Source organism: Mustela nivalis, assembly GCF_964662115.1.
Source record: "Mustela nivalis genome assembly, chromosome: 2".
NCBI classification, from domain to species: domain Eukaryota; kingdom Metazoa; phylum Chordata; class Mammalia; order Carnivora; family Mustelidae; genus Mustela; species Mustela nivalis.
The window spans coordinates 99,910,231-99,933,681 of NC_139021.1; the positions used below are offsets into that span (position 1 = coordinate 99,910,231).

At 39.3% G+C, this 23,451-nt stretch overlaps 2 protein-coding genes across 25 annotated transcripts in view; one reads left to right on the forward strand and one right to left on the reverse strand.

Annotated features, from left to right (window-relative positions):
* The window catches only part of GPR137B (G protein-coupled receptor 137B), a 49,180-nt gene extending 46,326 nt beyond the window's left edge, over positions 1–2,854 (forward strand). For 2 of the 3 annotated variants that reach the window (XM_082720759.1, XM_082720758.1), the window contains one exon: positions 1,294–2,854. In XM_082720759.1, coding sequence (XP_082576885.1) covers positions 1,294–1,405 — 112 coding nt within the window. In that variant the 3' untranslated portion in view covers positions 1,406–2,854. The remainder of the gene's footprint in view (positions 1–1,293) is intronic. The other variant, XR_014308850.1, reaches the window with a different exon arrangement.
* A 6,813-nt stretch (positions 2,855–9,667) lies between these two features.
* The window catches only part of ERO1B (endoplasmic reticulum oxidoreductase 1 beta), a 60,651-nt gene continuing 46,867 nt past the window's right edge, over positions 9,668–23,451 (reverse strand). For 6 of the 22 annotated variants that reach the window (XR_014308844.1, XR_014308849.1, XM_082720754.1 and 3 more), the window contains 6 exons: positions 22,759–22,851; positions 22,383–22,629; positions 20,815–20,884; positions 18,313–18,399; positions 17,277–17,410; positions 9,668–12,189 (listed from right to left, as the gene is read on the reverse strand). Coding sequence is in view for 14 of the 22 variants with exons in the window: in XM_082720754.1 (XP_082576880.1) it covers positions 12,129–12,189; positions 17,277–17,410; positions 18,313–18,399; positions 20,815–20,884; positions 22,383–22,629; positions 22,759–22,851 (692 nt within the window). In the remaining 8 variants the exon portion in view is untranslated. Of the gene's footprint in view, positions 12,190–12,219; positions 12,444–17,276; positions 17,411–18,312; positions 18,400–20,814; positions 20,885–22,382; positions 22,630–22,758; positions 22,852–23,451 lie in introns of those variants that run through there. The other 16 variants (XR_014308845.1, XR_014308846.1, XM_082720749.1 and 13 more) reach the window with 12 other exon arrangements.

Sequence of the window (23,451 nt, forward strand, 5' to 3'; positions counted from 1 at the left end):
CGCTGGGCCTTCAGGGTGAGCAGAGCAGAAAGAAGCAACAAGGGCTGAGCCAGGGCTTCCTGAGCTCCCTCCGCTCTCTGCTTGTGCTCCCAGGATCTGGTGCAGTTCCTGGGCAAGGGAGGCTTCCGGCTGTGTTTCTTGGAAGTGAAAGCTTATTGTTGGTCATCCTTTATACCTTTAAAAGCAATCATTAACATTTTACTATAAACCACCCCCCAGTCCCAGGTGGAATGATACAAGAGAAGATAGCCTGGCTTTTCTGCTCCTTATTATGAACAGTGAATGTCCTTAGAAAACTTTAAAAGAGCTCTGAAAAGAGCCTTTGTTTGGGGACCCAAGAACAGAGAAGCTGGGAGGGTATCCTGCTTTCTCAGTGGACAAGGGTGCAGGGAACCAGAAAGAATGTAAGATGGTGCTTGGGGAAGAGAAAATGCAGCCCTGCACAGACTAAGCCAGCAGATGTGCAGAGCACAGAGGTCTGGAAGCAGGCCAGTAAACAAGGACTCCTGAGGTCCAGAGCTGTTCGAACCCTCACCCCAACACTGCTCTCTTACCCAGTTACCCCACTGCACGTCCTTCTGGGGCCTGCGGGAGCAGCCCTACCCTCACATCTGCCCAGGGCAGCCTAGAGCCAAGTGCCCTCTCTCCTGAGGTAGAAGATCCCCCTTCCACTCCCTGCAGGAGGAGAATGAGGAGATGCACATTAGTGAATGCTTACTGTGTATTAAGGTACTGTTCTAAGCATTCGATAGGTATTAACTCACAAAAGCCGAGCGAGGCAGGTACTGAGATCGCTGGTATTCTGCAGGTGATAAAGCTGACACACACGAGTTCTTTTTCCAGACGTACCAGATACGATTTTTTGGCAAAATATTTTGTTACACGTAGTGATTGGTTTATGGTTCTAGTAATACTATGCTTCTGGGCTCTGTGGAGCTCAGTGTTTGTTTCTTTGTTTTTTTAGAGCGAACAAGCCTGAGTAGGGGCGAGGGGAATCATAAGCAGGCTCTACACACAGAGCCCAAGTAAGGCTTTATCTCTCAAGCCTGAGGTCAGGATTTGAGCCAAAATCAAGAGTTAGATGCTTGATGCTTAACCGACTGCACCACCCAGGCACCCTGAATTCACTACGTAGGTGGATTTGTAGCCACTGCACATGGGCTTCAAGAAGCTACTTTAAAAACTGGGATTGTCTATAGTTTATACAAAATCCCAGTTCTGTCCAACTAAAATAGAGATGTCATTGATAGAAAGTATAGTGTTTCAAGTCACCAAACTATCTCTTTTTTCAAGTTTTGCTCCAGACTACTATGACTGGGGACAACAAACCAACAGCTTCCTGGCATCAGTGGGAACTTTCCAACCAGACCCAGTTTTGGATCCTGACAAACCAGGCCATGGGTAGTATCAGTCAACAATTCTGTGGAAGATTCCTCAGTGAAGACCTTCAAAGAGATTAACTTCATGACAGCTGAATTTTTGTAAGGCACTTTTCCTTAAGAAATCGGACTTGATTTTTGTTACAGGTTTCTAATGGCTCCTAGGACTAAGCAATAATTTAGATTGATAAAATCTTATTTTAGTACTAAAAAGTGAGCCTGGATGCCTTTTTTAGTGGGTATAATTTAAACTTTAAAAAAATACTCTGTACTTTTATAAAGATGTATTTTATATAACTTAAATAATAATGCTAAAATATATACTAGGATTTTTTGAGAATGTTATTGCAATATATGTTTGTAGTTTGCACGGACTTTTATGCATAATCCACTTTAAAAGTCCACAGTACATGGTCTGATGGTTGTTTCAGGCTTTCGGACTAACGTATCTTCAGATCCTTACCTCTTCAGGCCGTGCAGGGGCTGAGCCGGGTAGATTCGAAACTCAGCTGACATCTAGAAAGCCAGTTTCGACTCCAGTGTTAAGTTATACTGTAGCAGATTATCAACAGACTACAGACAAGGTAATTGGCTCCTTCCTTCGAGTTCTTTAAGGTCGAGATGGTTGTTGTCTCAAAGAATTTAAATTTTGACAAAAATGTGGTACTCCTTTGAGCAGGGCCCTAATGTGTACCCTTCAGCCATAAGTGGATCCCTTAGAAGCATGGATAGAGCTAACCCACTGCTAAGCCTCCTCTGCTGTATTCAGAACCTTTGCCTAGTTTTTCAGCCCAGGGAAATCTAGGCTCCGTTACCTCAGTCCTTCCCAGGACGTCACCTTTCCCAAATCACAGACCATTCATTCCAGTCCAGGAGCGCAGGACAGGTTCTCCGCCCTCCATCCGGCAGGCTGTATGCAGTCCTCAGTCTTCCTGCACTTTCCCACGTATTTAAAATAATGGCCTGCATTTCTAAGTAGCTCTGAAATCAGGCTACTGGCAATAGCAGCTTTAAAACGGGAGTTGCTCTCTGGTACCCAGGAGCACGATTCCTGTCCATCGGCCACGTGAAGAGGCACGTTCCAGACGATGGCTTCAGTGAACTCAGCTGGGACTCCAGCCCTGGTGCAAGTCTAAAACCTCCAAGATCTATCAAGGTACCACTGCCTACGATGGGAAACTGTGTCAGGGAGGTTAAATGCTCGGATATTCCGTAAAACAGAAGGTCCTGGAGGAAGGATGGTTACCAGCGAGATGTGACCTGCTCTGCCTAGGAAATCTCACCTTTCGGGACAGGAGGAGGAGGGGCAGACGGACAGACAGTCATGCTCTGCCTTCAGGATGAAGCCCATTGCCAGTATCTCTTATTTCTCATTATGGTCTTCAGAAAGGATTTCTCTCTGGGCATTGATTTCACAGAGATTAAGTCTACTTCTCTTGATGGTGATTAAAATTGCCATCTCAAGTTGTAAAAAATGGCTGTGACTGGGTTTTTCATTTGTACTGAATGCCTTTGTCCTGCGTCATCCAACACAGTAGTGTTCTTGCCTTTCAGTATATGGAAGAACTGGGGTCACATGTCACTGAAAATAGACTTTCAGAGAAAATTCTAGACTGAAGCAAAATTTGCACTGATTATTTGGGTTGCCTTAAAATATTATAAGTTGTTATTATTCTAAATAGCTTTAAGAACACCCTTACTTGTCATGCTATCTTTGTTACTAGTACTTAGAATTTAAAGGCAGACCAAGCATAGACTTAAAAACTTTAAATCATGCTTTCAGAAAGTACTTCAATTAGGTCATTCAAGGGTAGGTATATTTTTAAAAATACAGTAATAAAAAAAATCACTCAAATCATCCAATTATTATACTCATGCTGTATCAACACATTATCCTGTTATTACTGGCAGGAAAGTGCAATAACCAACATTAAGTGATAAAGGCCATAATCTATTTTTATGATAAAGCTGCTACTATTTGAACTATCTTCCTACTGGAAAGGATAAAAATGTTCTAAAAGCTTATTTTTCTCTTTCCCTTTTTAAAAAGTTTTGCTTAAGCACAAGTATTGTAAACACATCTAGAATATTAATAGGATTGTATTAATCTTTTTCTCATAGTAAATGACCATCTGTACCCTGTGAAACTTTATAGGTATGGTAGGTATGAAAAGGGAAATTAAAATTTCTTCAGTTTCCTAATTGTGTTACAGTGTTAAATAACAAAACTTCTCCTTAATGTGAAATATTAAAGGCCCAAAGAAGGCAAAGAAAAGGGATTACTGGTTATAAAACACCGAAAACGTCCTGTTTTAAAGCAAAATAATGAAATTAAAACCTTGGTCAATTAAAAGTTAAAAATATATGGGGAAGAGGCAGTGTCACTGGAAATTTTGTACTAAGTCTGATTCAACACTAAAGGCTGCATAGGAGTATTTCTGGACACGTGCTGGAAATAGGCATAAAAGGGGTCTTCTTCTGCAGGTAATTGTCTAAAAATGCCAACTGATTTGTGTAGATATCTTGCACTGGCTCTTTCTTTCTACAATTAACCCATTTAACTGAGCCACTGATTACAACATCCAGAGTATGTTACACAGGGAGCTGTGGACTGTAAGGAGTTTTGTGTTTTTTTTTTTTTTACTTTTACAGTACACACATCATGGTTATGCCAGTTCTTTCTTGGATGCATCAGGTGTGTTGTTAAAACTATGCTGGTTACCATGTTTAGTGGTGTAGATCATCAGGCACATTCACTAGTGTGTCCCCAAATATCCTCTTTTCTCAAAATCCAATAGAACTGTTCTTTAATTCCTTGAATATTTAATTCCTATTAAGAAGAAAACAAGCATTACTAAATTCCAGAGCATGAAAAGTGCTTAGAGAAAAAGGTTCTCATTTATATTTATGTAGTAGATATTACTAGAATTTTTATTTTTCAGAATGAATCTTTTTTTAATAAGGGTAAACTTACATGAGAATTAAATGGGTCTAAATATTTGTTTTTTTAGCATTTCCAAGTGGAGAAACTTTATTAAAAATTCTTCACTTTAGAGTACTGTATGATAAAATCTAGACAAGTGTAGGTCTGATTGAAGACATATCTAATACACTTTTCCATTTTTTGTCCTGGGGAGAATTTTATTTAAAAAAAAATTCTAACTGTGCATAATGCTATTTAGGACTTCTCATCGTCCAGAGGAACTGCTGGAAAGGATCAGGCTAAAAAGTGGAGTTCTCATCAAAAACTCTAATCCAAGTGAGGAAACATTTAAAAAGGAATGAAGGGAGTGGAGTTCAGTCAGTGTCTACCAAGTGCCTACTACATGCCAGATGCTGGGACGACTAGGGGTTTGCCAGTCTATAAATTCAGCCACATCCTTCTTTTAACCCTACTTTAGAGCCCAGTAGGGATATATGGAAAGCCCTTGCACTAATGGGTCAGAATACCGGGAAGTATGCCAAAGCTGTACCCGTGCCCCCAGCAGCTCTCTGGGCCTGGGCACTGAGGTAGGTTCCTTCAGTGCGGAGCTCTGCCTGGGTCATCAAGTAGGGATCAAAGTCCTCAGATTCAAATCCACTGACTTAGCAGCTCCTAGTGGTATTTGCCTGTTTCCTCTAAAGCCAGATTTCTTTCATCTGTTCCTTGACCTGGGACTGAAACCTGTCCTCTACTTTTCCAGAAACAGGCTAATTCCCCTGTAGCCTCTAGACTGGTCTTCCCTTTTGCATCCTGGTTGCCCGACTACTTAGAGCATTAGACACAATCTCCAGAATGTATTTCCTGCCTCTGAACTTTGTTGTAGTCGGAACAGATCAGACGCCTCCCCATCTAGATTTGTGACCTCCTCCTCTTTAGTCCATGTCAGCCTCAACATCCCTCCCTTTCTCTGAACCTCATTTTCCCATGAATCTTATTAACGTGCAACTGTCCCTCCAGTCCCTAGTCATGGTGCTCCTTAAAGATTGAGATATAAAAAGGCATGTCTGGGTTAAACAGATGGTTTGCCAGGGCCATTTTGTGTTGCTGAGGATCCTTGGCTGTCCCCGTACTGAATTCACTAGCCCAGAGGCTAGGCTTTAGGTCTGTAGACTCAATACCTACCCAAGGGAAAACACTTACCATTTAGAGGTATCTTCTGTGAAGGAAATCCATATGGAAAGTGACATAATGTACCCAGGTGCTGGCTGAAGAACTGGAGACTCTGACCCAGGAGAGTTAGTTGGATGGTTTTACTCTGCGACAGCGGGTTGGCACCATTAAGCTGACACTAAATTTCACTCACACTGAGAGTATCATCTCACTGAACAGGTTTCCATTAGCTGTTCCTCTTCAGCTGGTCTGTTCCTCTCTGGTGAGCTCTCACTGTGAACCAGACCCAGCCTAGTTAGGTTACAGAATTCATAAGCTGCCTGATGGCAGGGATATCTGTGTTTTATTCGCTGCTATGTTCCCAGCATCTACAACAGTGAATGGTCAAACCCTGTTCTTGTGATAGGCTGTGTCTTTTTTTTTTTAAGGTAACTTCTTTCACTTGCACTTTCATCCACTGAGTATGGATTAGGCAACTATAATACTCATGTAAGGGCCTATCCCTGTTTTCTCAGATATCCAACTTTTGGGTAGAGAATTCATAATGGAATAAAAAAGGACATAAGGACTTTACATAAGGATAGTCTCTGGGAATGATCTGAGAACTCAATCTTAAAACAGAAGCAATGAGATAAAATTCTGTCTAAACAGGCACCTCACGTCCTATCTCTGCCCTCGCGTGTTTGGGCACCGGCAAACAGAATCCTGAAATAACACAACAGGGAGTATCTGATAAAGTATAAAATTAAGAGAAGAGGGACACACTACAGTGGTTAAAAGTCCAACTCTCAAGAGGAAACACTGAACGGGGCAGAGTTCCAGCATGATCTATAGGTTAAAGAAGTTTTTTTAAAGCTCATATAGAATGCTCAAGGCCAGATAAAGAAAACTGCTTTTAAAAAGGGCAGGAGGGGGCGCCTGGGTGGCTCAGTGGGTTAAGCCGCTGCCTTCGGCTCAGGTCATGATCTCAGGGTCCTGGGATCGAGTCCCGCATGGGCTCTCTGCTCAGCAGGGAGCCTGCTTCTCTCTCTCTCTCTCTCTCTCTCTGCCTGCCTCTCTGTCTACTTGTGATCTCTCTGTCAAATAAATAAATAAATAAATAGATCTTTAAAAAAAAAAAAAAAAGGGCAGGAGGGGTTGGAGCGAAGAGAAGATATTTAACCACAGACCCTGAATAATTAAAATGACTGTGGTCCTGGTGTCTGAGTGAATAGACCAGTGAAACAGAAAGAGAACCAACCCCACTGTGGAACTAATGCTGTGTGCAATGTCATATACGATAAATGTAGCATCGCAAACCAGGGAGGACGGGACTGTCCCGTAATAACTGGTCACCCAATTATTCCAACGGTATTGGAATAATTCCAATACCGTTGGAATAATTGGGTGGCCACCTAGGAAACCTAATTAGGCTGGATCCATAATTTACACCCTACATGGGGGACACACTCCAAAGGGATCAAAACTTAGATAGAAAAAACCATGAAAGCTCTAAAAGAAACTGTAGGTGAATTACTGCCATGCGAGGAAGGTGTTCGAACTATGACTCAAAGTCCAGAAGCCACTGAGAAACTGAGAAATTTAAAAAAATTGCAGGGGCACCTGGGTGGCTCAGTGAGTTAAAGCCTCTGCCTTCGGCTCGGGTCATGATCCCAGGGTCCTGGGATCGAGCCCCACATCGGGCTCTCTGCTCAGCAAGGAGCCTGCTTCCCACTCTCTCTCTGCCTGCTTCTCTGCCTGCTTGTCATCTCTGTCTGTCAAATAAATAAATGAAATCTTTAGAAAAAATTACATAACAACCACCATCATAAGCCAAGTCAAAAGACAGACACCAAACTGAAAAAAAATTAGAGCTCCTCACAAAGGATTACCATCTGTAGGCAGTACTCATAGAAACTGATAAAAGATCAACAATGCAGTAGAAAAATGGGCAACATTACGAACACAAGTAACTACAAGTGGATCTTAAACATGTTGAAGGGAGTTGGCCTCATTTTAAGAAAAATAGAAACTAAAACACAATGATATGTAATTTTGTATTGATCAGAATGGCAAACATTAAACCCATGTCTACAGAGGTAAGGGGGTGGGTTAGCAGGTGCGGTCTTTAATTGCAGGTGGATATGAGGACCGGTAACTGCCTCTAGGGAGGGAAATATTCTACTATCATGGTCTGTGACCCCAAAATTCTATTTTGGGGACTTTATTCTGTAAGTACATATTTATGTGTGAAATGACATATACACAAGGTCTGGAAACAATCCAATGCCCATTCATAGGGGATTGGTTAATTAAACAATTATACATTCATAGAATGGAATACCAAGCAGTTGCTAAGAAAACTTTAAGTAAGCTGTCTAGGGAGGTGGGAAGACTACCATGAAAACTAAAGTGAGTAAAAGCAAATGGTATGTATAGGGTGCCACTCTGGGTAAAAATGAGAGGGAAGGGGCGCCTGGGTGGCACAGTGGATTGGGCCGCTGCCTTCAGCTCAGGTCATGATCTCCGTGTCCTGGGATCAAGCCCCACATCAGGCTCTTTGCTCAGCGGGGAGCCTGCTTCTCTCTCTCTCTCTCTCTCTGCCTGACTCTCTGCCTACTTGTGATCTCTCTCTGTGTCAAATAAATAAATAAAATCTTTAAAAAAAATGAGAGGAAAAAACTAAGACTTTACATTTGTATTTGTTTGTATATGCCTAAAAATGTATGGATGGAAACATAAGGAACCAAGAGCCGAGTCACAAGGCGAGGGGTTGGGGGAGATATGCAGTATGGACGAGGGGCCGAGGACAGGAAGACATTCCCCTGTATAGCCTTTCTTATTTCTTGGTCTTTGAACCATGCGAATATATTACCTATTTGAAAAATAAAGGAGATTTAAAAAGCCTTACGACTCTGCACACATCAGAAGATACTAAAAGTCCCCAGTTTTTAGTGTTATAGTAATAAGCGAGTAGTAACACAGATACAGGACATGCTAGCTAAGGACCTGGGGTCAGACTTTTTGGTTTTTGCTTGTTTTAAGATTTTATTTATTTATTTGACAGAGACACAGCGAGAGAGGGAACACAAGCAGGGGGAGTAGGAGAGGGGGAAGCTGGGATGTGGGGCTTGATCCCAGGACTCTGGGATCATAACCTGAGCTGAAGGCAGACGTTAACAACTGAGCCAGCCATGCAGGCACCCCAGACTTTCTGGTTTTAAACTCTAGCCCCACAACCTAGAATTTGTGACTACAAACGAGTTAGCCACTACTATCCTCAGTTTTCTTATAAAACAGGCTAGTAATTGTACCTGCCAACTAGTCCCACTAGCGCAGCTGTGAGGATTAAGGAACCCATAGAAAGCCCTTCAGACAGTGGCTGCTGACGCCTGCCATGGTAAGAAACAAGCTCACGCTCCTTATGTACTTCCCCCATTCTCCACAAGTGATAATCAAATCCTCAGCTCCTGAGGGAGATCACTTCAAAGGGGGGAGGGGGACAAGAAAGAAAAATTGCAGAAACGTTTATTTAACTCACATTCGCTACAGTCTGGTGGGCACAACAACAAATTAGTTGAACAAATGGAGTTCAGAATCAAAGCCGCACCTGTCGACATTAAACGAGAACACTTGCCCACCTGTGTGTGTGTCTACATGTGTGATTTTACCAGAAAATTTCCATGACACCACATGACCGGTCTGTGCCTGTGAACAGCTACAGTTTCTGCAGGTACTTCACTCTGCATTCTGCTGAAAGGTTTACTGTAAACTGTTCCCAGACTTCCAGCTGAAGGCAATGCTGATAAAGATAAAACAGCTGTCCTTTTGGGGCGCCTGGGTGGCTCAGTGGGTTAAGCCTTTGCCTTCGGTTTAGGTCATGATCTCAGGGTCCTGGGATCAAGCCCCACGTTGGGCTCTCTGCTCAGCAGGGAGCCTGCTTCCCCCCCCTCTCTCTGCCTGCCTCTCTGCCTGTGATCTCTGTCTGTCAAACAAATAAAATCTTAAAAAAAAATAGCTGTCCTTTCTTATTTACACTGGCACCTGGGTAAAGTTGGAGAATATGGCAGTGTTTCATGGACATACAGAGACTACAAGTATCGAGTAAATTCACTATGTTACAATGTCACAGCATTTGACTTAATCAAATTCCAAAACTGGGAAAACTTTTACTATTCTGTCTCTTTGTAATCTAAGAATCAGCACAGGAGAAACATTCAAATTTCACCAATTTTAATATATAGTATTTCTAACTTACATAGATGCCACTTAAGGAAAAAAAAAACCTCATGCCATTGAAGGAAGGAATTCTTTTCCTTCATTTTCATGACTCAGTCAGCTGGTACAATCATTTCTGTCAGTTATATTATCAAGTGCTGGACTTTGAAATTAGGTGATGAGATAAAGACAAAACGAGAGAGGAATTACCAGCCAAGCGTTTGCACAAGGCAGTCAGTCCTCTAGTGTCTCTGCATGACAAAGGGTCTGGGACATAGAAAAACAGGTTATATCACAAAGATCATACAGTACCACCAGGCTACAAAACAGTCCTACACCTATACAATCATTTAAGAAATACACACAGACACAAAAATGTAGGCTTACCCCCAACAATCCAATTTGTGGTAAAATCAAGTTCATCAAATTTCAGCTTAAGAATACTTCATTCGTTTATTTTCTCGGTGGTGCAAAAATTCATTAAACACTTGAGAAGAACTTTTAATATTAACCTGTTAGTTTCCTAGAACTCATTCTAATATACAATTTTTTCTTAAGCTTGAAACAAATCATAGTAAAGAAAAAAACAAAACAAACAAAATAAAACCCAACAATCACTGGAAATGACCACGGATTTTCTCTGGTTAACAGAATTTAAATAATAGCTTTTAACTGAGGGAACAGTGAAGTAACACTACCAAAAAGATTTTTAAACTTACAGTAATAATAGACAAAGTGCAAAGCTTTCACATTTTCTTAAACTCTGAATGAACACTAAGAATAATTATTTTTAATTTACCAGCAAGATTACTATTTCACTTTTTAGACAAGTTTACCTTAAGGTTCCCCTCTCTTACACACAATACTTACATCCCTAAAAATGAAGAAATGGAGAAGGCTCCAATCAAGCCTGTTTTATTCAACTTAACAAACAAACAAAAAGTCACCACCATCAACAACAACAACAAAAAACCCTGGGTCTCTAAAGGTTGAAATTGGGCAAGAAAATAATTAGTGAGACTTTACACCTTTCAACCACATCCCTCCAAGGGATGACCAGATATTTTTAAAAGAGGGGTGAGCCGACTAAAGACAGTTTAAAATACACCACCAAGTCATGGCAGAACACACTTCAGACTCTGGCAGGTAAGGTGTGGGTTTAAGAGCACTTACTTCATAAAAGACTGAAGAGTCGAAGGAGAAATGAGGTTTGGTACCCGCGTTACTTCTCCACAGATGCCTCCTTCCAAGTTAATCACATTCTATCTCTAAACAGCTTTTAAAAGAATATTTTAAATATTGGAGGATATTTAAATCGCAGCTTTAGAAAATGAGCTTAGGACATGAAGGTCATCTGTTGGTACAAGTCACACAAAGTCCCATTTATATAAGATGAACCAAAATGAAAAGAAAGGTAGGGAGAGGGGAAGCTTCACGGCTCAAACTCCTCTACCTGTTCAAATAACCTGCTGAAGAAATTCAGGTTGAGAGAGGATTGCATAGATTGTATTCTAAAATAAAATCCTTTAAAAAAAACCCAAACACTTAAAAGGGTAAATTTTATGTATACTGTTTTAAAGTGGCATTATAAGTCCATATATTCATTCAAATTTTATCAAAGTGAAACTTAAATATTTATGCAAATTTTTTTCCCAAACTAGACAAAAATTTTCTAAAATTGGAGACAGGACAAAGAAATGCAAAATCAAAAGAAATGGATACATAGTATGGGTTCTAAGTAAAGAACCCTCTGGAGCAGCCCACGACACACATGGGCTGTCTGGCTGGGCAGCTAAGGGAAGGGATAGTATACATTTGCCTTTACTGAAGCAGGGCCTTTAGACCAAAACAAAACAGCAACAACAGCAGCAACTAAAAATCTTAACTGAAAACCAATGAAACTGAAGTTGAAGTCCTAGGGATTCTTCAGTCCCTCCATAACCACACACTGAAAGGACCGTTCACCACACTGACACGTCCGGCTTACAGAAGGTGACATCAGGCAAGGCTAAGAACACAAAAGTCACTGAGAAATTTTTATCACTGGTCCTAATCCGAAGCCACATTTGTTCTCTAGCTCTCGTTTTCCATAACAGACTGCTAACAGTGTTTATTAGGATGGCATTTAAGTTCGACAACTGGAAGTAAAGAACAGAATAAGAAAAAAACAATTCTAAACAAACAGAATAGCAGAATATTCAACAGATGGAAACATGAAATTAAACACAGAATTAGTATAACTTACATGTTTTAAAAGTATATACTTCATTTATAAATATCTCTAATTGACAATCTATTAAAAATCATAAATATTCAAGTGAACATTTGAATTTTCTCTTTAAGAGTTCAGAATTCCTTCTTCAAGTCTTTGAAGATTAGTCTCCTTCTGCTGAATGTCCAAGACCAACAGGCTTCACACAGTCAGATTATGTCTCTAATTAGACATAGAAAAGCCTTTATTACCTTCTGTGTTGCAGTAAGACTTTGAAATTCTGTAACTCTCTTATACTTGTAGAAAGCCTATAGAAGAAAAAAAGAACGTATCCATGTAGTTCATATGTGTACATATTTCAAATAAGATACTATTCTATGAGCCATAATTTGAAAGCAAAATTCAAAATAAAAGAATATATACAACACTGACCAATGAAACTTCCATTTTCAAATGCATGTGCTGTAATTACTTATTAAAGACTGATGAAACACCCAGCTGCAGTTCTTTACTCTTGGGTTATAAGGGGCAGAGGGAGCCAGGTACTTGTTATCAGTAGATTCTAGATTAATGATGGCAACAGTGATACAAATAACTCATTACAATAAAGAATCTCTAATCATTTACAAGTGGTCTTATAAGTTCGTTCTGCACATTCCTCTCCAAATGTCCACTCCTTCCTTGTTGTCCCCCAACACATGACCCTTGAACACTATGAGTTTGAACTGTGTGGGGCACTTACAAAGATTTTTTTCAATAAAGATAGTACTATAAATGTATTTTCTCTCTCTTTTTTAAAGATTTTATGTATTTATTTGACAGGCAGAGATCACAAGTAGGCAGAGAGAGAGGAGGAAGCAGGCTCTCTGCTGAGCAGAGAGCCCAATGCGGGCTTGATTGATCCCAGGACCCTGGGATCATGACCAGAGCCAAAGGCAGAGGCTTAACCCACTGAGCCACCCAGGCGCCCTAAATGTATTTTCTCTTGTGATTTTCTTAACATTTCCTTTTCCCCAGCTTACTTTGTTTTAGGAATATAGCATATAATACATACAACATATGAAATATGTGCTAAATGACGGTATTATCAGTGAGGCTTTTCTGATCAACAGTAGGCTAATTGTCATTAAGTTCTCGGGGAATCAAAGCTGCATGGAGTTTTAACCACATGGAGGGTAATGTTAGCTCCACGGGGTAACAACTGTTTATTTTATCTACTGCTGAATACCTGTGCCCTACATCCACCACTATTTACAGTGTTAATAATAAGTAATTATTGAACAGGTGAATGAATGCTGGCATGCTTTTGGGCCCCGGCCCAGAAGTAAAACTCTGGAATGGGAATAATAAAAAAAGCAATTCTATAAGCTCAGTTTAATGATAACATACAATTCAGGGTTGATAATGATAAAAATCTAATGTTTTTCTTTCTATGACACAAGATGATGTAGTACACAGTGTTAAGCTTCTTTCTTTAGTCTAAGTACTTAATAAATAAGAACTTCTCTTATACCAAGAGGTTAGTATGTCAGGCAATGTCCTGAGCATATCACACACATATTCTCAATCATTATAAAAAAATTCTACAAAGTAGATAAAGTTAACCTGATGTTCCAATTTGAGGAAAACTGAGAATGAAATAAATTAAGTAATTTTTCAGGGTCACCAGTTCATCCTGTCTCATGATTATATAACCTCTCAAAAAGTCCGTGCTCTCTAGAGTTTCAACATTTTCTTTTTACTCTTGTAAGTTGGAATTAGCAGAAAATGAATTCTTACTCTAATCCTCAGAATATCAAAGGATCCAGACAGTTTTTAATTATTAGGAAAAACAACAGAATATGATTATTAAACAAATTAAATGTGTAAAATCATATGCTATACCTTAAATTACCTATTAAAAAAAACTGTCAAATATATATGAAGATATGGTAAAAAGACCAAGGCCTAAAATTTAAAAAAAAGAGAGCCCAGGTAAGCCGCAGGAGGTGTGTTCAGAATGAAAAAGTACACTCAAAGTCTGACTTAGACACAAATGGGAGATGATCAGAGAAGTCAAAGGTGACAGCCAAATTAAGGACAGGAGGACTGATAATAAGGTAGAAGATAAAATGAAAAGATCCCATTAACAATTATTAAGAAAAACTGTAACATTCTCTAAGGAAAAAGTAGATGTACAGAATCCATATAAATTAAAAAGTAGGGCTCAACTAAGATTAAAAGGAGAGTGGCTAAGTAAATTGTGGTATGTCCTTGTAACAGAATATTGGCATATAGTGAAAAAAGAGAGCGACAAACCAAGAAACAGACACTTAACTACAGAGAACAAACTGATGGTTCCCAGAGGGGAGCTCAGGGGGCGATGGGGGTAAACAGGTGATGGGGATGAAGGCAGGCACTTCTGAGGGGCACTGGGTGTTTTGGAGAACTGCTGAATCACATATTGTACAACTGAATCTAGTATTACACTCCATGTTAATTATACCAGAATTTAAAACTTAATAAAAAAATAAAATAATGCTTATGTATTTGGAAGTTGCTAAGAAAGTAAACCTTAAAGCTCATCACAAGAAAAAGAATTCTATAGCTGTGTGATGGGGATATTAACTAGTCTTACTGTGGTGAAAGTTCCACAATATATATACAAGTATCAATTCATTACGTTGTGCACCTAAAACTAATATTATTTGTTACAGTTTCTTCTTAAAAAACAAAATAATGCTTATGAAAAAAATTTAATAATATCAGGAAATGATTATAATACAATGCCAAGTAAAACAGGAGAGTACACAAAAAAATTGCTTTCTGTTAACTCTGTTAACACATACATATATAAACATACACATACAAACACCTAAATATTTTATTTACAAGTCGGGGGAAAATACACATTAAAAATACGTCAAATGCTGAAACAGTCCGGGGTGGTGGGGATAGCAGTGATTGTTAATTATTTTTAAATTATACTTTCATACGTTTTCCCAAAATTTATGATGACCTTGAATTATTTTTATAACGGGGGGAAGAGGGAAAGAGGATTACTTTAAGAGCTTTAATTAGTACATGGATAAACTGGTGTTTGTTTTTCCCTGGAGGGGAAAAAGGAGATTAAATTAGGCTGTACCCTTACTTGTGCATCCCACTCCAAGTGTCACTGCCCTTAGGAAAACAGTTTTCACAGACCGTATCTTAAGCACTGAAAAACAAGAGCACCAGCCATCCAGGGGTTTGTAAAGCAGCATCACAGCCCCAGCTGCCATCTTGTAGTTTGGAAAGTGCAGTTACATTGAACCTCAGGTCATCCTCATGTTCACTCTGGAGAAGGCTTTCTATTGCCCTCACTTCACAGTGCATGGAAGGGAGCCGGGAGAATGGAGTGACCCGCCCAGGCCTGTGTGGACAGCGCACAGCAGGCCCAGACCTGCAGGACTCCAGCACGGCTGGCTCAGAGCCAGTTCTCTGCACTTTCCTTCTGCAGAAGGAAATACCAGACTAGATGGAGACCTGAAGCCGATGGGGTTGCCTTTATGGATATTTTCTTTGAGACTCAGAGACATTCTGAGGAAGTCAACGTCAGTTTTTTTCTCAATTTAATCTTATTTGAATTTAAAATGTGTAAATTGTTGAAAATATTTTTCACTTAAATTTCATTTAAATACTCTAAATTTAACTCAATTTTTCCTGTTTTATCTTATTTACAGGCCTCATGAGGGAGTGAATGAAATTCTTCAGGAAGTAGTAATTATTGATGGACACCCTACATCTAGCTTATACTTGAAATCCCAACCTATAAAGCCAGCTGTAAATACATGGCAACAATAGGAGAAATACACAATGGGGAAGGAACTTTATTTTTCACTTCACTGCCCCTTTTTAGCTCACAAATGCTTGTTAAGAAAACATAAGAAATAGGGGCGCCTGGGTGGCTCAGTGGGTTAAAACCTCTGCTTTCGGCTCAGGTCATGGTCTTAGGGTTCTGGGATCGAGCCCCACAACCGGCTCTCTGTTCAATAGGGAGCCTGCTTCCTCCTCTCTCTCTGCCTGCCTCTCTGCCTACTTGTGATCTCTGCCTGTCAGATAAATAAATAAAATCTTAAAAAAGAAAGAAAGAAAGAAAGAGATAATCTCTGTGTCACTTGGCTCCCTCGCCTTTAAAAAAAAAACAAAAACAGGGTGCCTGGGTGGCTCAGTGGGTTAAGCCGCTGCCTTCGGCTCAGGTCATGATCTCAGGGTCCTGGGATCGAGTCCCGCGTCGGGCGCTCTGCTCGGCAGGGAGCCTGCTTCCCTCTCTCTCTCTCTCTCTCTGCCTGCCTCTCTATCTACTTGTGATTTCTCTCTGTCAAATAAATAAATAAATAAATCTTAAAAAAAAAAAATTCTTCCTTGACTTTTTATTTCCCAGGGCAGCACAGTTTTCTCTTATTTTTCTCAGATTCTTTTCCTTCTGTCTAGATTCCTCAGTTAGTTGGTACCATATATATCTCTGCAGGCAAATTCATATTGTTTGAAACCATGTGTGGCATAAACCAAAAGTAAACTATAGGTCTATGCAGGGGAAAATGGGGTTAAGAATGAACAGAGGGATGGGCGCCTAGGTGGCTCAGTGGGTTAAGCCGCTGCCTTCAGCTCAGGTCATGATCTCAGGGTCCTGGGATCGAGCCCGCATCGGGCTTTCTGCTCAGCAGGGAGCTTGCTTCCTCCTCTCTCTCTCTCTGCCTGCCTCTCTGCCTACTTGTGATCTCTCTCTGTCAAATAAATAAATAAAATCTTAAAAAAAAAAAAAAAGAATGAACAGAGGGAAAATGCCTCCTCAGCTTAAAACATAAAGAGCAGTGTGTGCACACTGGGTGGCTCAGTGTGTTAAGCTTCCAAGCCCTGGTTTCAGCTCAGGTCATGATGATCTCAGGGTCATGGAATCGAGCCCTGAGATGGGCTGGATGGAATCTGCTTGAGATTCTCTCTCTCCCTCCTCATCTGCCCCTACCCCCCTGCTCCTGTGTGCATCTGCTCTGTCTCTCAAATAGATAAAATCTTCAAAAGAAAAAAAAAAGCAATGAGGTTTAATCTCCTCTTTTTTCATTTCTTTCATCACCATCTCAACCAAGCTTTCCTTTCCTGATGCGTTATTGTACTTGACCAAGCTATAACCAGCTGAATATTAAAATATCTTCCCCACAAAATTGAGAAGGTTATCAGAAACACTGCCAATCTCACACTAAATTTTTCCCGTGACCTGCTGAGACTCTGGCTGTGAGTGCAGATACAACAGTATATAACTCTTTCTCTTTGTCAACCAAATAAAGCAAAACAAACTACTTTAGCAGAGAAGATGATCTTCGAAGTTTGCTGAAACCAGCAAAACCCAGCAAGTCCTCACTGTGAAAACCATTCTTACCTTCCGAAAGCATTTAAAAGAGCAACTATTTCCTGTCGAGTGAGTTGGAAGCCTTTAGATGGGCTGTTTTCTGGAAGCTTTTGGATTTCTTTTTCAGAGAATAGTATCTTCAGGGCAGTTCCTAAACCCTGAGTCTAAAGAAAATAGATACACATAACAATTAATCTAATAATTACTATAAAGGTTGAAAGGAATACGTAGCCGCTGTGATGAGAGTCATGAAATTCGCGTGAACTGAACTTCTCACCAAAATGTTAAACTGCATAATACAGTTTCTACTTCCTCATACTTATGCATGATAAATTTATCTTAACTGTTAAGGAACCTGAAGAGTTCAACATTTATTGGACATAAATTACTAAAATGCCTTTTCTTAACCTAGAAAATATCACATTAGAATTATAATATTCAATATGTAACCTTGAAAGCATTCTTGACAGCTCCTAGCAATTCAAAACTTAGAAATTATTAGTGATAACTACACTTAAAAATTTATTAGAACTAGAGAAGATGTACTAAAATAAGTAAAATAATTCTGTCTCCTGATTTTTCTGACTTATCATCTTTGTGAGAAAATGAGCCAAAATATCAAACAATCCTTTTTACACTGAATACATATATAGAGAAAGGGGCCTTCTTGGCACAACTTTATTTGTGACTAGATGGTCTTCTTTTGATCACTAAAATAAATTCAGTGATGGAAGCCTGATAATTAAGCCTTTTTATATTTTATTTTTATATGGGTCTACAAAATACTAATATTCTATTTATAACCACCAACTTCAGAAATGAATCTCAAGACTGTACCAATAGAAACAGATACAATAAAGCCAGAATCATTAGCATAGAATAGGGAAAACATTCTTACACATACAATACAGATTTAATATATTCAGCTTTTACATCAATAAAGCAGAAACGCCATACATACTTCAGATCTTCTGTTTCAACGAACAGTGAGGGTATTATAATAAAAACTTGCAAGTTCCCAGCAGGAACTTAGTAATAGTTTTAAAACAGAAAACAAAACACAAACCTGCAACTTTCCCCATAATCTGCATTTGTCGCATCCAACACAGTCCATTATACGGGAGATATTCTTGAAATGTAAGCGGAATTCCTCCTAACATGCAGAAAATATTTTTATTCTCATTAGAGTTGTATAAATTAAACTGCACTTGTATGATTTACAAGAAATAAAAGCTCTGAAGATTAATGAATGACTTGTGTTTTTCAAAAGTCAAGAAGAAAAATGATTGGATTTGCATGGCACTAAAACAACTAGCCATGGAAATTCGTAACATTCATTCCACATGCTGATTCAATGAACTTTTTATTGAGATGCTACTCTGTGCAAAGCACCAACAAAGGCATGATGGGAAAAACAAGAGTAAGTGATACATGGTTTTTACTTTTAAGGAACTTTACTACTGGCTGTATGCAGATATCAAATGGGGGCAGCAGTAAACATATCTGTACTATGTTTGACTTATTTTTCTTTTTTAAAAATTTTTTTATTTTTATTTCTTTTCACCGTAACAGTATTCATTGTTTTTGCACCATACCCAGTGCTCCAAGCAATCCGTGCCCTCTCTAATACCCACCACCTGGTTCCCCCAACCTCTCACCCCCCCCTTGACTTATTTTTTATGTATTGCTCATGTGAGTCCAAATGGGAAAGTCAATCTTAGACCAATGATCAGTTTTCATCTTTTTCCTTAGGACCACACACTGTTTGCAATGGGGGCTGCATCAGCACCGGTGATCCCAGGACTCTATGATGGGTGTGTTCTCTCTGTACCCTGCGTTTGCCAGTAGGCCTCTCCAGGGATGTTTGCTGACTGGATCCTTGCTTCCTCTTGTGGGGGTGAGGAGGGGGGGTATTATTCTGCCTGTGAGCAACTGGGCATGGTTTCTAGGACTCTAAGGCCAGTCTCATCTGAAGCTAACAGTAGCTAAGCGTTTCCTCATCTTTTCCATGTGATAAACATAGAAAATAAATTTCATCTTATTGTACCGAGGTAAACATTTTATTGCAAAAAGCTAGAAGAAAAGCAGCCCAAAACTCTGGCCACCAGAAGCCCTGCCCGCTGCTTTCTGAAAAAAGGTTCCAAAGAAACAGGACCCTGGCTAAAAGACAATATACAGAACACCGAAGTCCTTTGCTCCTCATTCTCATGTAATTCATGTTTTTGGGAGGAAATGGAAAAAAAGGACTTAAGTTCTCCTTTATACACCTTTGAAAAATAGAAAACACAATTTCCAGCAATTCATAGACGAATTAGTTCTTTTCTCACTCCTATCTTCCTCCTCCACAAAGAGAACCAGAGTTACTTCTATAAATACTTAAAAAATAGGAAGCATGACAAAAACAAATTAATGTTATAGTCAATACCACAACAGCAATATAAAAATAGCAAAAAAATCACAATAAAAATAAAATAGCAAAAAATAGCACAATAGCAAAAAAATCATAAAACAAAAACACTTTCCAAAACCAAAATACAGTTGTGACTAAGTTACTTCACTTCAGAAGCACCAAGAGACTCTTACCAGTGGAGGATCACTTGATGCTCATTTATCAGTGAGCATCTAAAACATCTCAGGGCCAGATGTGTTTGAGAATTCCAAATTTTAGAAATATAGTACATGCATTATTTATGAAACACCCCACCAGAGTGTGTAGCAACACCTAGCAATTAACATATACATTAACGGTTCTGTAGCAAAACACAATATTCAAACAAAGCAGAATTTTTAAAAAAGCACTATAAATAGTCTTACGTCAGTACAGGTCAGGTTTTGCCAACAAATTAATTGGCACCAAACATAAGAAAAATGTTTCAGGTTTTGGAGTTTTCTGGATTTCAGAACTACATATATAAGACCTTGGAGCTACAAACAGAAGACTATTTGCCATTCAATTTCAAATACTTTTATGAACATTTTAAGGCTATAATGTATTCCTTGATATGCTGTAAACAAATGAAAACAAAGAGCTCCCAACAGAAGTTTGAAAATGTTCCTAAAATACATTCTCCTTTGATATCACAGGGTAACAGGTAATTTTTGCCTTTTATGTTAGAGTCTATAAAGACAAAAGCATAATAGTCCAGAAACTCGAACATCCCATAAAATACTCCATAAAATAAACTTTAGGAAAATACAGTACTTATTGCCTTCAAAGTGGTGAACAGTCATGATTTTTAAAATCAAAACAATATGCACTGTGATTTTAAAGTAAGAAAACTTTCTCTCAAAATAATACCCTTTAAAAAACCTTTACAAAGTTGCCATATTCACTGGTCAGTTAACAATAGAAGCTTCACTAAGAGGTGGCCAAACTTTCTTAGAAAGGCGAAAGGAATTGAAAAGTCTGGAGAAGGGGCTTTCTGTGCCATTTATAGTAAAACCCAGTCAGACCAACTTCAACGAGGTGTAGGGCTGGGCAAGAAGTGTTTGGATGTAAGGGATTAAAACACAGCCAGTCAACTGCTCTCCCCTCCCCAACCCCGTCCTCCAATCAAGAACTTTTTACCTTTAATGACTTGGCCCCCTTTTTGTCACCTGCAAACATGGATTTCTCGTCAAAGTGCATGGGAAAGGACCTGATGAAATGACAACACTAGAAGTTACAGACGAAAAATTCACGTACCATGTAGTAGAGTTCTGGCATAATTTTCTATCCCCACAAGTATTTACAATTTGTAATTTACTTGTGGGTAAAGTTTAATAACACAGAAAGGTGGCACATAGTTCACATGTAAATTACTCAATAAAAGAGTAAAGCAACATAAGATGGCTTTGTAATTTATAAGACTATAATGTTTTAAAGAAATTACATGATAAAAATCATCAAAAATTGAACTTAAAAGCAATTTATGTGAAAAATGTGCAACACTCTGTTAAAAAGATGTTTTAAGTTTTAATGCATAATTAAACACCTTTTTTTTAAAGGTTTTATTTGAGAGAGAAAGAGAGCAAGTACACCAGAACGGGGGAGGGGCAAGGGAGAGGGAGAGGCAGACTCTCCTGCCAAGAAGGGAGCCTGACGCCAGACTCAGTCCCCAGGATCCAAGGACCCCAGCATCAGGACCTGAGCTGAAGGCAGACGCCTAACCAACTGAGCCACCCAGGCATCTCTAAACACTTTTTTTTTTTTAAAGATCTTATTTATTTGGCAGACAGAGATCACAAGTAGGCAGAGAGGCAGGCAGAGAGAGAGGAGGAAGCAGGCTCCCTGCTGAGCAGAGAGCCCTATGCGGGACTTGATCCCAGGACCTTGAGATCATGACCTGAGCCAAAGGCAGAGGCTTAACCCACTGAGCCACCCAGGTGCCCCACTAAACACTTCTTAAACCAACTTTGGTTCATGCTCATTTTAACAACCAGTGAACTGACATTCTATAGAGAGCATTTTTTAAGAAGAGGTATATTCTAGAAGGTAAAGCTAATGTTCTCTTAGGTATCTACTTTCATGTGAATAGCACCATCTGAATTTAAACAGCAACTGAGGGTTTTGGAGGGGAGGGTGGTTGTGGTGGGTATTACGGAGGGCATGTATTACATGGAGCACTGGGTGTGGTATATAAACAATGAATCTTGGAACACTGAAAGAAAAAGTTAAATTTTTAAAAATTGGTTTTAAAAAACCCCATTAAATCACATTTAAGCTTTGGGGCACCTGGATGGCGCAGTCAGTTAAGAATCCTGCTCTTGGTTTTGGCTCAGATCATGATCTAAGGGTCGTGGGATCGAGCCCTGAGACGGGCTCTGCAATCTGCCTAGAGTATGCTTAAGACTCTCTCTCTCTCTCTCTTTCCCTCTCACTTGCTGACGTCCCTTCCCCTTACTTGCTCTAAGATAAATAAATCTTCAAAATAAAATAAAATAGCATTAAACTTTGATACTACATAAAACTCAAAGTTCTGTTTGAAAATAGAGCCGACTCTGAAGTGTGACTAGGCTGTTCTCCTGGTCTACTGACCACGATCCTTCTCAGTTCTAATTTTCCCTCTTCCTAACTTTCCAGAGTCAGTTTCGGTTTTATTTCAAGCACTCCTATTCGGAGTGCAGAATTTCAGATCACGGATACCCAATTCTTACTTTGTATCTTGGAAGATATTCAGTAGAAGCATTTTTGTGTCAGCATCTTCTTCTACATTTCCAGTATAAAGATCGACAATTGAGCGCTCAAAATACGGGGCCACCTTTGATAAAGCGCGAAGCTCAATTAAGTATAAGAAGTATAGATTCTTAAGCCTTCTTGGACCTTCTCCCTTAGTTTCCACAGGGTCAAAGCGGCGTTTAAATTCCTTCATATTAGGTCCCCAGCTAGGTTTACCCCAGGTTTCTAAAGAGAAAATGAAATACAAAATACAGCTTTAATAAATAGGATTTTTTTCTCTAGAGAATATATATACCCCCTCCAAGAATTTTTACACTAATGGAAGGCAAGGTTTGTAGATAAAAATGTGATTACCTTCCAAAAGATAATTTGCACACAGATGTAAATTGATACTAGCATGAAGTCCGGATATAAGCTTATAGAAGACTCTCTTCTCCAGGCACAAACCTATTCAGAAAAATATTGAAAAAGAAATAACATCCATTTAGATAACGGAAATACTGAATCAAGAAGATTCAGTACACACGCTTATTTTTAAAGTTAAGGTTCAAGGACATTAAAAATAAGGAATAATATAAAATTATTAGGCCAAGATGCTCTCCCTAGAAGATAAAATAAGGTTCTGACTTTAGAATGGAGTTATGACTATGATAACTTAATGCAGAATGAGACAGAAAATGTGGGGCTCTGGAGGTCAAAGCGCTATGGATGTACCTGGCAAGCTCCCACGCTACCTAGAAGGCAAGAGCACAGATTTTTCATGGGTTTGGCTAAACTAAAACAAATGTAATTCAAAGTCACTGCTTTGGCTTAACAATGGCTGTTTCTCCTGCTCCCTTCCCTAGAGGTGTTCTTTCTGTGAACCTACTGGATTGTGGAGGAAGAAGAGACTGCATTCCATTTCTCCTCTTCCTCCAGATTCGTTACTGTGTCTTACTAATCCTCTGCCCTAGAATTCTCCAGGTCTATGTAACTGTATGGTCCACTTGCAAGGAGCTCAAACCTGGAAAAGAGTCATCTAGGAAATTTAACTAATAAACAATATAT